The sequence below is a fragment of the Oncorhynchus keta genome, chromosome 14 (assembly GCF_023373465.1).
Source record: "Oncorhynchus keta strain PuntledgeMale-10-30-2019 chromosome 14, Oket_V2, whole genome shotgun sequence".
NCBI classification, from domain to species: Eukaryota; Metazoa; Chordata; class Actinopteri; order Salmoniformes; family Salmonidae; genus Oncorhynchus; species Oncorhynchus keta.
In genome coordinates, this window is record NC_068434.1 from 39,996,832 (window position 1) to 40,011,103 (window position 14,272).

The 14,272-nt window shown below is 45.2% G+C and overlaps 1 protein-coding gene across 1 annotated transcript in view; it reads right to left on the reverse strand.

The window, feature by feature from the left end:
* Positions 1 to 817: 817 nt before the first annotated feature.
* tacr1a (tachykinin receptor 1a) overlaps positions 818 to 14,272 on the reverse strand; it is a 38,390-nt gene continuing 24,935 nt past the window's right edge. Inside the window, exons 3-5 of the mRNA XM_052461757.1 lie at positions 7,718 to 7,868; positions 4,159 to 4,355; positions 818 to 2,468 (exon numbers count right to left, since the gene is read on the reverse strand). Coding sequence (XP_052317717.1) covers positions 2,099 to 2,468; positions 4,159 to 4,355; positions 7,718 to 7,868 — 718 coding nt within the window. The 3' untranslated portion in view covers positions 818 to 2,098. The remainder of the gene's footprint in view (positions 2,469 to 4,158; positions 4,356 to 7,717; positions 7,869 to 14,272) is intronic.

The window sequence follows — 14,272 nt, forward strand, 5'->3', positions numbered from 1 at the left end:
GAAGTTAACGTAAAGGATGAATGCAGTACTGCATCTACTATATTGACACCGAATATAAATATAGAATATGGAATTAAATTGAAATTGAATTTTAAAACTTAATGCAATATTCATTCAATTCCGTTTCAAATCATCAAATACAATTTGAATTGATGAATTCAATTATTCAATAAGGCAAATGCAAATGCTAAAATATTGATCTAAAATGTCAAATGTTAATACAAACGTAAAATTGGGGAATTTAAATACATGTGTGTGAACAGCTGTGGGTGTCTTTGGGTCTGTGTGAGAATGTGTGATTGTGTGTGTGCTGAACATCATACATACATAAGTGTACTCGCTAGGTTTCAGATGGTTGCATGGCAAAGGGCACCCTCTGGTCAAAATGCACTATCTAAGCAATAGGGTTCCATCTGAGACCCAGGGGTTTTATACAGAGAGAATTGCCTCAAAGCTGCCTCCCTTCCTCCCTCCCTCAGCGCCACCTTCCCTCCCTCCCTCAGCGCCACCTTCCCTCCCTCCCTCAGCGCCACCTTCCCTCCCTCCCTCAGCGCCACCTTCCCTCCCTCCCTCAGCGCCACCTTCCCTCCCTCCCTCAGCGCCACCTTCCCTCCCTCCCTCAGCGCCACCTTTCCTCCCTCCCTCAGCGCCATCTTCCTCCCTCCCTCAGCGCCACCTTCCCTCCCTCCCTCAGCGCCACCTTCCCTCCCTCCCTCAGCGCCACCTTCCCTCCCTCCCTCAGCGCCACCTTCCTCCTTCCCTCAGCGCCACCTTCCTCCCTCCCTCAGCGCCACCTTCCTCCCTCCCTCAGCGCCATTATGCTAAGTATCCAAACCCATGTTCCCATCGCTAGTGACAAGAACTAACAAAAGCCTCGCAGTGCAGTTTCTCTTTGTTTATGTAATCACACTACACTTCTCCACTGCCTGATGTCCTGTGAAGTACACAGCTGACGAGCACTCTGTTCAGGTCTATTCCACATTATTCCACTGAAGTCATGCTGAAAAGCCACCAGCTAAACACACACCCAGTAGTCTAATTTAGTTTCCCAGTAGTCTAGTTTCCCATGGAGTGCTGGCTTGTTAACCCCGGGCTTCGTTTCAGGGTCTTAGGCTATGCAACCGGAATACCAAGCTTATCATAAACATGTTCATGAGAACTGACTGTTCTCCCAGCAATCACACACTAATGCATCATTCAGAAGTACTGGTGGGAATATGAGCATTAGAAGCAACTGATAATATGCTAGGTAAGTTTTAGGTAGATTCTGTTAATTGAAGCTTTGTGGACAGTGTAAAGGTTCTAGGGTTCAGTTAGGACTGGGTCCTGTATTAAGCTTGTTTTCTGTATTGATCAAGTCTTGTGACCCAGCCTTTAGCTCTGCGGGCTATAAACGGGTTGGCTGTTTAGCAACAAAACCGACACGAGTGCAACTATGGGGCAAAACAGACAGGTTCGGTTTAAATTTCTGACAACATGTAAACTACATTTTGTCTCCAATGTTTATTGAAAACATAAATAAAGTTGGACAATGAGTACATGTTGTCTCTCAAATACATCCTTACATTTCTTGGTTAGCTAGCATGCGATTTTGAGCCATTTTAGCATAAAAACCTCAAAAAACAAGGTAAAACTAGGTGAAACGAGCCACTCACGATTCCCCACTTGTCATTGTTGCTAGCTACCTGGCCATCCAGAATCCCAACAACACACGGCTTTCTGCCCCATTGAAGCGTGCGCATCGTTTTCGTGACATTCTCAGCTAACTCGTGTACAGCAGGTACCAGGTAGTGTGGGCTAGGTATGCCTTATGGCCTTAGTGTCTACCGACTCCTGTTTAGTTTGAATCAGGGCACACTGGAAAGCCCTCTGAAGGGGAACCAAACCAAGCCTTAGTCACAGGCGGTAGACTTGATGCCCAACATTCAATGAAAGGACATCATCCACATACATGGATGGAACCCACACACCAACTCAAATGTACACTCACACACAAACACATTCACGGCCACACACACACAAACACACATGCACACGGTCCCCATTGGCAGATATTGTGAGAGAGTGTTCAGCGGTGCTTGACTCTACTCTCCCCTCGCTACTCAGGCAGGTTGTTGTAGAAGCTGGAGGTCTCCGAAACGGTCTTGGAGATGCTGCGGGACGAAGAGCCATTGGAAGTCAGGTCCAGAGAGGAGCGCCTGGGTGCCGCCGCACACAACCCCACGCCCCCTACGCCAACCCCCCGCGCCCCGGCCTCACACCCGGCCCCAGATAGGGCCCCGAACCTGGGAGGCTCCAAGTCGTCGACCACGTGCGGCACGGCGGACACAGCGGTCTCCATGCGACTGGTCTTATACATGCTGGTCTGGGTCTGTAGGTAACGTGTGGACTTGAGCTCCAGACCCTCGTAAGAGCCAGCGGGAACACAGGGACAGCATCGGAACGCCTGCTTGAAGCCAGCTCGGAACCTAGGGAAGGACAGAGCGACAGATAGCACAGGACAGACAGGAGACCAGGAGGACAGATTTTATTTTAAAGGGGAATGTGAAAAAGCTGAGGATATAGTAAGAAGAAGAGGAAAGAGTTTGATGGAAAATGAGTGGAGGCAGATGTGGAGAGGAGAGGGGTGCTGCAGAATGTTTCATGACTTAGTTACACTGCTAGAGAACTGCCAGGGTCTAACTCTCACATTTTTGTTTTGTACTTTAATGACACTCAGCCATAACCTAGTGTGAAATAGGCATCTTTCAGAGACACTAGACAGCCGGCAGGTGGTTGATAGGAAAACCAATGGGAGGTTGGTTCTTCATAAAATGTACCACCACAGTGAATTAAACATATTTACAATAGCAAGAAATGTAGGATACAGGTTTCAAAATTGCCATTTGAATTAAGTATGCTACAGTACTGTAAATTACAGCACATTACACTGTTTTCACATTTGGCAATACACTGGTGCTCTCGTGCATGCTTCAGTGTTGCTTGCCTCGAAGCGAGCATAAAAGGCATTTAGCTCGTCTGTTAGGCTCTTGTCACTGGGCAGCTCACATTTGGGTTACCCTTTGTAGTCCATAATAGTTTTCAAGCCCTGCCACATCCGACGAGCGTCAGAGACGTTCTAGTAGGATTTAATCTCATGTGTGAGCAAAGCTGTGATCATTGAAGACATCTTTCACAATGTAATCAAATGAAAGACACAAAATAAACTATGTTTAGATGCCACTAGTTTGCATCAAGCCTGTCTTGAGCATTTGGCCATAGGTTCTCCTTGAAATTGCAGTAAATATCTTCATTGTTCATGCACTTAGGGGAAAACCTTTTGGCATGGCGAATCCAAACCTGACATAGGTCTGGATTGAAATCTTTGTATGCCTCAGCGAATACTACAGTAAAGTCTGCAAAAACACTACAGTGAATATTATAGTATTCCTCCCACAGTACACACTATATTATTTTTTCATGTGGGCTTGTCAATATCAGATAAAATAAAAATCATAATAGTCATCATCATAGTATTACGTTCAAGCATATCATACATTTATGTTTCTACTTTACAGACATACATGTTCATGATCTAGCTCTCAAAATCTGCAGTAGACAAACCAGTTTACATCTATAGGTTTACCAAATGTTTACGTGATCATCAGTCAAATTAAGTAATAGTCAAATGTTTTCAAAATAGAAGAGAGTCATATCAAAAGTAATGTGAGTATTGCATTGTGAAAGGCAATTACTTTATGTGAAACTGTATTGCAACGTCAAACATATATTTCCAGATGAAACACTGATTAAGTTTGGTGGAAAAAATGACTATGATTTCGTGCGTTTAGAGTTTTGTGCCACACAATTGTGAAAATTGCCCCAAAGGGATAAAAAAACGGAAACAAGTCATATTATAGCAAGCTGTTGTTGTTCATGCAGGAATTCATTTTTTTTCTTCTCATTTTGCCTTCACCGCACAAGTAAAGGTTATGAGTAATATGTGATGAATGTTCCTCAACATATAAATAATGCAGTGAATAAATTATCTACCTAATAAAAAACAGGTAAGAGAATTGTAAACCATTTTGATTTACCCATTGTGTGTGTGTGTGTGTGTGTGTGTGCCTGCATGCGTGCCTCGGTGCCTGTGTGTGTGTTCCTCTGTAGTGTACCTACCTGTCGTTGAGACAGCAGTAGATGATTGGGTTGTACATGGTGGAGCTCATGGCCAGCCACATGACAGCCAGGTAGACTTGTTGGATGTAGAGCGTCTCAAACAGGAGGGGGAAGAACAGATGGAGCAGGAAGTACACGTGGTAGGGCAGCCAGCAGATAGCAAATGTGCACACCACCACGATCATCATCTTCACCACCTATCACAGACAGAGACACAGATCAACCGCAGGATTGGGGTTCATTCAAATTCTAATGACAGAGATCCTATTCAATTAGTTCTGTAATTCCGAGTTCGATTCAGTCATTTCAGGAGGCATTTCCATGGTATACATGGCACTTCTCCATTGTTGAATCAAAACAACATTTCAAGACAACAGGAAATAAAGTGGAATAGGGTATGCGTGAGAGACATAAAAAAGTTCTCCCTGGCTGGACCTGGAGGTGATGAAGCCAAGTTGTTCAAGTTTTTCTCCCAAATTACACCATGTTCTCTATAAAGTGCGCTGACTTTGATAAGGGCTCATACAATTGTGCTTTTTTTGAACATTGGGCAAACTATCAGAGTTGGTGATGCCTCTGTAAATGCAGTAATAGAGGTATACAGCTAGCCCCATACACTCCACATACTCTTACTGATAATTCACTTGGGTCATTTTGATGTACAGTAGCTAGCAGAGCATGTACACAATAGGTTACCATGGTGTAAACTCATGCATATTTACTGTACTCAATTCTGACATAGTCTAATCTTTTCCAGAGCCCCACAGTAAATATTTACCCTACAATACCCTACAATACCCCTGATTTGTTCGTGTACATATGATCTTATGATCTTAATTTGAGCCAGTTTGCTACAGCAGGAAAATAATCATGCAGCAACAGGACATGTGAATTATTATGTGGATTATAATTAATGGACATAAAAATTAAAAACTCAAATACACTACAAGTTTAAAATGTCCTGCAACAGGGTGATCAATGAAGATCCCACTGTACCTTGCATCCATGATAAAATACTATGGTCAACGCTATTTCTTTAAACCAAGTGTTACTGTATGGTACCTTGTGGTTAGGGTTAGGTTAGGGTTTTTATTTTTTTAAATTTTTATTTCACCTTTATTTAACCAGGTAGGCTAGTTGAGAACAAGTTCTCATTTGCAACTGCGACCTGGCAAAGATAAAGCATAGCAGTGTGAACAGACAACACAGAGTTACACATGGAGTAAACAATTAACAAGTCAATAACACCGTAGAAAAAAAGGGGAGTCTATATAGAATGTGTGCAAAAGGCATGAGGAGGTAGGGGAATAATTACAATATTGCAGATTAACACTGGAGTGATAAATGATCAGATGATCATGTACAGGTAGAGATATTGATGTGCAAAAGAGCAGAAAAGTAAATAAATAAAAACTGTGGGGTGAAAATGGGTGGGCTATTTACCAATAGATTATGTACAGCTGCAGCGATCGGTTAGCTGCTCAGATAGCTGATGTTTGAAGTTGGTGAGGGAGATAAAAGTCTCCAACTTCAGCGATTTTTGCAATTCGTTCCAGTCACAGGCAGCAGAGTACTGGAACGAAAGGCGGCCGAATGAGGTGTTGGCTTTGGGGATAATCAGTGAGATATACCTGCTGGAATGTGTGCTACGGGTGGGTGTTGTTATCGTGACCAGTGAACTGAGATAAGGCGGAGCTTTACCTAGCATGGCCTTGTAGATGACCTGGAGCCAGTGGGTCTGGCGACGAATATGTAGCGAGGGCCAGCCGACTAGAGCATACAAGTCGCAGTGGTGGGTAGTATAAGGTGCTTTAGTGACAAAACGGATGGCACTGTGATAAACTGCATCCAGTTTGCTGAGTAGAGTGTTGGAAGCGATTTTGTAGATGACATCGCCGAAGTCGAGGATCGGTAGGATAGTCAGTTTTACTAGGGTAAGCTTGGCAGCGTGAGTGAAGGAGGCTTTGTTGCGGAATAGAAAGCCAACTCTTGATTTGATTTTCGATTGGAGATGTTTGATATGGGTCTGGAAGGAGAGTTTGCAGTCTAGCCAGACACCTAGGTACTAATAGGTGTCCACATATTCAAGGTCGGAACCATCCAGTGTGGTGATGCTAGTCGGGCATGCGGGTGCAGGCAGCGATCGGTTGAAAAGCATGCATTTGGTTTTACTAGCGTTTAAGAGCAGTTGGAGGCCACGGAAGGAGTGTTGTATGGCATTGAAGCTCGTTTGGAGGTTAGATAGCACAGTGTCCAATGACGGGCCGAAAGTATATAGAATGGTGTCGTCTGCATCGAGGTGGATCAGGGAATCGCCCGCAGCAAGACCAACATCATTGATATATACAGAGAAAAGAGTCGGCCCGAGAATTGAACCATGTGGCACCCCCATAGAGACTGCCAGAGGACCGGACAGCATGCCCTCCGATTTGACACACTGAACTCTGTCTGCAAAGTAATTGGTGAACCAGGCAAGGCAGTCATCCGAAAAACCGAGGCTACTGAGTCTGCCGATAAGAATCTGGTGATTGACAGAGTCGAAAGCCTTGGCAAGGTCGATGAAGACGGCTGCACAGTACTGTCTTTTATCGATGGCGGTTATGATGTCGTTTAGTACCTTGAGTGTGGCTGAGGTGCACCCGTGACCGGCTCGGAAACCAGATTGCATAGCGGAGAAGGTACGGTGGGATTCGAGATGGTCAGTGACCTGTTTGTTGACTTGGCTTTCGAAGACCTTAGATAGGCAGGGCAGAATGGATATAGATAGGTCTGTAACAGTTTGGGTCCAGGGTGTCTCCCCCTTTGAAGAGGGGGATGACTGCAGCAGCTTTCCAATCCTTGGTTAGTGTTAGGGTTAGGGTGAGCTGGGCTGGTGTAACCCAGGGTTACTGTGCTGTACCTTTAATTATAGTGTGCTGCACCTTTTATTATGGTGTGCTGCAACTTTTATTATAGTGTGCTGTACCTTTTATTATAGTGTGCTGCACCTTTTATTATAGTGTGCTGCACCTTTTATTATAGTGTGCTGCACCTTTTATTATAGTGTGCTGCACCTTTTATTATAGTGTGCTGCACCTTTTATTATAGTGTGCTGCACCTTTTATTATAGTGTGCTGCACATTTTATTATAGTGTGCTGCACATTTTATTATAGTGTGCTGTACCTTTTATTATAGTGTGCTGCACCTTTTATTTTAGTGTGCTGTACATTTTATTATAGTGTGCTGTACCTTTTATTATAGTGTGCTGTACCTTTTATTATAGTGTGCTGTACCTTTTATTATAGTGTGCTGTACCTTTTATTATAGTGTGCTGTACCTTTTATTATAGTGTGCTGCACATTTTATTACAGTGTTCTGTACCTTTTATTATAGTGTGCTGCAACTTTTATTATAGTGTGCTGCACCTTTTATTATAGTGTGCTGCACCTTTTATTATAGTGTGCTGTACCTTTTATTATAGTGTGCTGTACCTTTTATTATAGTGTGCTGCACCTTTTATTATAGTGTGCTGCACCTTTTATTATAGTGTGCTGCACCTTTTATTATAGTGTGCTGTACCTTGCGTTTGGCAGTGAGCTGCTCTTTGTAGCGGTCAGAGGAGTCTCCAGGTATGTTACTGGCCCAGAGAGTGAGGCCCACCACCAGATAGGCACAGCCCATCACCAGTAGAGGCAGGAAGTAGATCAGCACTGTCACGCACATGTAGTACCTACAGGGCACGACAGGGAGGGGAAGACAAGATCAGCATGCAGCACTGCTACAATTGTACCTACAGGAAAGGGGAAGAAGATCGACACACATACAGATAACCTCATATAAATATCTTGGAATTTTAATTGATGACGGCCTCTCTTTTAAATTGCATATTCAACAACTTACAAAACAATTTAAGCTGAATTTGGGATTTTATTTTAGGAATAAGGACTGTTTTTCTTTTGAAGCCAGAAGGAGGCTAGTATATCAGCTACATTTATGCCTTTACTAGACTATGGGGATATTTTATATACAGTGGGGCAAACAAGTATTTAGTCAGCCACCAATTGTGCAAAAGTTCTCCCACTTAAAAAGATGAGAGAGGCCTGTAATTGTCATCATAGGTACACTTCAACTATGCCAGACAAAATCAGATTTTTTTTCTTCAGAAAATCACATTGTAGGCGTTACTCTGGACCCTGATCTCTCTTTTGAAGAACATATCAAGACCATTTCGAGGACAGCTTTTTTCCATCTACGTAATATTGCAAAAATCAGAAACTTTCTGTCCAAAAATGATGCAGAAAAATTAATCCATGCTTTTGTCACTTCTAGGTTAGACTACTGCAATGCTCTACTTTCCGGCTACCCGGATAAAGCACTAAATAAACTTCAGTTAGTGCTAAATACGGCTGCTAGAATCCTGACTAGAACCCCAAAATTTGATCATATTACTCCAGTGCTAGCCTCTCTACACTGGCTTCCTGTCAAGGTTTTACTGCTAACCTACAAAGCATTACATGGGCTTGCTCCTACCTATCTCTCTGATTTGGTCCTGCCGTACATACCTACACGTACGCTACGGTCACAAGACGCAGGCCTCCTAATTGTCCCTATAATTTCTAAGCAAACAGCTGGAGGCAGGGCTTTCTCCTATAGAGCTCCATTTTTATGGAACGGTCTGCCTACCCATGTCAGAGACGCAAACTCGGTCTCAACCTTTAAGTCTTTACTGAAGACTTATCTCTTCAGTGGGTCATATGACTGAGTGTAGTCTGGCCCAGGAGTGGGAAGGTGAACGGAAAGGCTCTGGAGCAACGAACCGCCCTTGCTGTCTCTGCCTGGCCAGTTCCCCTCTTTCCACTGGGATTCTCTGCCTCTAACCCTATTACAGGGGCTGAGTCACTGGCTTACTGGGGCTCTCTCATGCCGTCCCTTGTGACGCATCTTGTGACGGCCGGCCGCCCAACAACCTGCCCGCTCGACCCTATCCCCTCCTCTCTTCTCCAGACCATTTCCGGAGACCTTCTCCCTTACCTCACCTCGCTCATCAACTCATCCCTGACCGCTGGCTACGTCCCTTCCGTCTTCAAGAGAGCGAGAGTTGCACCCCTTCTGAAAAAACCTACACTCGATCCCTCCGATGTCAACAACTACAGACCAGTATCCCTTCTTTCTTTTCTCTCCAAAACTCTTGAACGTGCCGTCCTTGGCCAGCTCTCCCGCTATCTCTCTCAGAATTACCTTCTTGATCCAAATCAGTCAGGTTTCAAGACTAGTCATTCAACTGAGACTGCTCTTCTCTGTATCACGGAGGCGCTCCGCCCTGCTAAAGCTAACTCTCTCTCCTCTGCTCTCATCCTTCTAGACCTATCGGCTGCCTTCGATACTGTGAACCATCAGATCCTCCTCTCCACCCTCTCCGAGTTGGGCATCTCCGGCGCGGCCCACGCTTGGATTGCGTCCTACCTGACAGGTCGCTCCTACCAGGTGGCGTGGCGAGAATCTGTCTCCTCACCACGCGCTCTCACCACTGGTGTCCCCCAGGGCTCTGTTCTAGGCCCTCTCCTATTCTCGCTATACACCAAGTCACTTGGCTCTGTCATAACCTCACATGGTCTCTCCTATCATTGCTATGCAGACGACACACAATTAATCTTCTCCTTTCCCCCTTCTGATGACCAGGTGGCGAATCGCATCTCTGCATGTCTGGCAGACATATCAGTGTGGATGACGGATCACCACCTCAAGTTGAACCTCGGCAAGACGGAGCTGCTCTTCCTCCCGGGGAAGGACTGCCCGTTCCATGATCTCGCCATCACGGTTGACAACTCCATTGTGTCCTCCTCCCAGAGCGCTAAGAACCTTGGCGTGATCCTGGACAACACCCTGTCGTTCTCAACTAACATCAAGGCGGTGGCCCGTTCCTGTAGGTTCATGCTCTACAACATCCGCAGAGTACGACCCTGCCTCACACAGGAAGCGGCGCAGGTCCTAATCCAGGCACTTGTCATCTCCCGTCTGGATTACTGCAACTCGCTGTTGGCTGGGCTCCTGCCTGTGCCATTAAACCCCTACAACTCATCCAGAACGCCGCAGCCCGTCTGGTGTTCAACCTTCCCAAGTTCTCTCACGTCACCCCGCTCCTCCGCTCTCTCCACTGGCTTCCAGTTGAAGCTCGCATCCGCTACAAGACCATGGTGCTTGCCTACGGAGCTGTGAGGGGAACGGCACCTCAGTACCTCCAGGCTCTGATCAGGCCCTACACCCAAACAAGGGCACTGCGTTCATCCACCTCTGGCCTGCTCGCCTCCCTACCACTGAGGAAGTACAGTTCCCGCTCAGCCCAGTCAAAACTGTTCGCTGCTCTGGCTCCCCAATGGTGGAACACACTCCCTCACGACGCCAGGACAGCGGAGTCAATCACCACCTTCCAGAGACACCTGAAACCCCACCTCTTTAAGGAATACCTAGGATAGGATAAAGTAATCCTTCTCACCCCCCTTTAAAAGATTTAGATGCACTATTGTAAAGTGGCTGTTCCACTGGATGTCATAAGGTGAATGCACCAATTTGTAAGTCGCTCTGGATAAGAGCGTCTGCTAAATGACTTAAATGTAATGTAAATGTCCCTGCAGGGGGTGCGTCACCTGAGTGGGTTGATTCACTGTTGTGGTCATCCTGTCTGGGTTGGCGCCCCCCCCCCCCCTTGGGTTGTGCCGTGGTGGAGATCTTTGTGGGCTATACTCAGCCTTGTCTCAGGATGGTAAGTTGGTGGTTGAAGATATCCCTCTAGTGGTGTGGGGGCTGTGCTTTGGCAAAGTGGGTGGGGTTATATCCTTCCTGTTTGGCCCTGTCCGGGGGTGTCCTCGGATGGGGCCACAGTGTCTCCTGACCCCTCCTGTCTCAGCCTCCAGTATTTATGCTGCAGTAGTTTGTGTCGGGGGGCTAGGGTCAGTTATTTATATCTGGAGTACTTCTCCTGTCCTATTCGGTGTCCTGTGTGAATCTAAGTGTGCGTTCTCTAATTCTCTCCTTCTTTCTTTCTCTCTCTCGGAGGACCTGAGCCCTAGGACCATGCCCCAGGACTACCTGACATGATGGCTCCTTGCTGTCCCCAGTCCACCTGGCCATATCTGCTGCTCCAGTTTCAACTGACCTGAGCCCTAGGACCATGCCCCAGGACTACCTGACATGATGACTCCTTGCTGTCCCCAGTCCACCTGGCCATGCTGCTGCTCCAGTTTCAACTGTTCTGCCTTACTATTATTTGACCATGCTGGTCATTTATGAACATTTGAACATCTTGGCCATGTTCTGTTATAATCTCCACCCGGCACAGCCAGAAGAGGACTGGCCACCCCACATATGCTCTCTCTAATTCTCTCTTTCTTTCTCTCTCGGAGGACCTGAGCCCAAGGACCGTGCCCCAGGACGACCTGACATGATGACTCCTTGCTGTCCCCAGTCCACTTGACTGTGCTGCTGCTCCAGTTTCAACTGTTCTGCCTTGTTATTATTCGACCATGCTGGTCATTTATGAACATATGAACATCTTGGCCATGTTCAGAGACAGCGTTTTCCACCACTATCATTAAAACACTAAATGATAGAACTTATCATGGAAGAATCCCTACAATAGAATTTCCCAAACGTGGTGCACGTTTTTGTTTAGGCCTAACTCCCCCCATGATTAACTTTCCAATAATAAATAACAAATTAAGACAGCTCAGATTCAGTTCATATGAGATAATGGCTTGGTTATCAGACACAGTAGCCGGTCTCTCCTCCCCAGAGACTTCCATGGAAGTCTGTGTGGTTTTTTTGTGTTTTTTTTAAACAAGGAAAATTCGGACAATTATTATAATCAGATAGAACACCCAAGAGGACATAGACACAACACCAGCCTTCAGGCCCTCATACCGGCCTACTGAGCAAAATGCAGGTGCACCAGAGGATCAAACCTGGCACACACAGTACACAAGGCATAAGAAATGAGCCCAAAGAGAGAGCAGCTGCAATTCAACCAATTGACTTGAAGGCTTATCTTTTTTTTGCATCAATGGTTTTCCTCCCCAAAAGCTCTGTTGTACCTTTTTGTTCTCTCATGCAGTGCTTTAGTTTTTTGGATATAAAAGGTAAGACGACTGTGGAAAGCATCTGTTTGTGTTTTCTGAGGAACCAAATATTCAAGGTATACTTCCGAATTGTGTCAGTGAAGCCGTTTATCTACTTCCCTAGAGTCTGATAAACTCGTGGACACCATTTTTTTGTCTCTGTGTCCAGTATGAAGGAAGTTATAGGTAGTTTTGCGAATCAATGCTAACTAGCATTATCTCAATGACTGGAAGTGCTGTTCCAGTCAACAATAGTTAGCAATTGCGCTAACGCAACATAGCAACTTCCTCAGAGAGAGACATAAAAAATGGTATCCACAAATTTATCTGACTCTGGGGAAGTAGATAAAGGGCACTGCCAACATCCTGAAATATCCCTTTAATGGCATTCACAGTCTGTTTGTTACCAGTGATTATTACAGTGAAATGTTTGGGAACTGCATGATAGAGTACAGGCAGCAAATTGGTAATGGGTGGGCTCCTGTACAGACTTCCACTGACTTTTTTGTCTGAGATGTGTGAAATTAACGGTCACAGCTCCCTAATACTTGCTTTTTGAAAATAATATGATAGGAGGAGGGAAATGAATTCAATGCAAAGGAGAACACAGAGGAGCAACATCGCGAGACTGCTGGTAACACGTGTGAAACAGACCAAGCAGACCAGGGCAGGGTCTGGGGTTTGAGAAGTATATGAGAGAAGTTAAACAATCTTCCTTACATTGTTCATTTTCTTGGTCCGAGCAAATGTCTTAGTAAACAACCTTGTTAAAGAGATAAACTGATGTTATTTTAGTCAAAAACAACTTTATATCGAAGAAGTGCCTTTGATTTGATGGCCTGACCACACGCAGTTCGTCGCGAGACAACCGTTAGACCCGAAGATGTGCTTCTGCACATGAGCTTAGCAAGCCAATGACGCCATGACATCGCCTACAAGTGTGATTGGGGATTTCTATTGGAGAAGCCGGAGAAGCTGTTTTCTGCCTATCTTCATACTGCACTGTCTTTGGAGAACAGGTAGGCAGTAAATAGAGAAATATAAAAGCAACATGTAAATTGTTGGTCCCTTGTTTCGTGAGCTGAAATAAAAGATCCCTGAAATTGTCCGTATGCACAAAAAGCTTATTTCGCTAAAATTCTGTGAACACATTTGTTTGCTTCCCTGTTAGTGATGAAACTGTGGGCTTGCACAACCAAATCATTTTTGCAGAAACCGTCTCAGAGAAGCTCATCTACGTGCTTGTCGTCCTCACCAGGGTCTTCACCTGACTGCAGTTCTGCGTTGTAAACAACTTTGATTTCCACTGTACAGAGCAGAGCAGTATGGCGTTGTGTGGGCGAGCAGTTTGCTGATGTCAACGTTGTGAACAAAGTGCCCCATGGTGGCGGTGGGGTTATGGTATGGGCAGGCATAAGCTACGGAGCACGAACAAATTGCATTTTATCTTTGGCAATCTGAGTGCACAGAGAGACCATGACACAATCCCGAGGCCCGTTGTCGTGCCATTCATCCGCCACCATCACCTTATGTTTCAGCATGAAAATGCACGGCCCTATGTCGCAAGGATCTGAACACAATTCCTGGAAGTTGAAAAGGTCCTAGTTCTTCCATGGCCTGAAAACTCACCAGACATGTCACCCATTTCCCACCAATATCCAGCAACTTCACACAGCCATTAAAGAGGAGTGGAACAACATTCCACAGTCAACAGCCTGATCAACCTTATGCGAAGGAGACTCTATGCATGTTGCACTGATCCATAGATTAGGGCCGAATTAATTTATTCCAATTGACTGATTTTATTATATGAACTGTAGTTCAGTAAAATCTCTGAAATTGTTTCATGTTGCGTTTATATCTTTGTTCAGTGTATTTGTAACAACAGAGAAACCAAGAACAACGGTGCCATATTTTCATCCCTCTCTCTCAACATGAAAGAATTCTCAAAATCGCACCCTATTCCCTATATGGTGCACTACATAGGGAATAGGGTGCCATTTGCGACGCAATCTGAGGGACT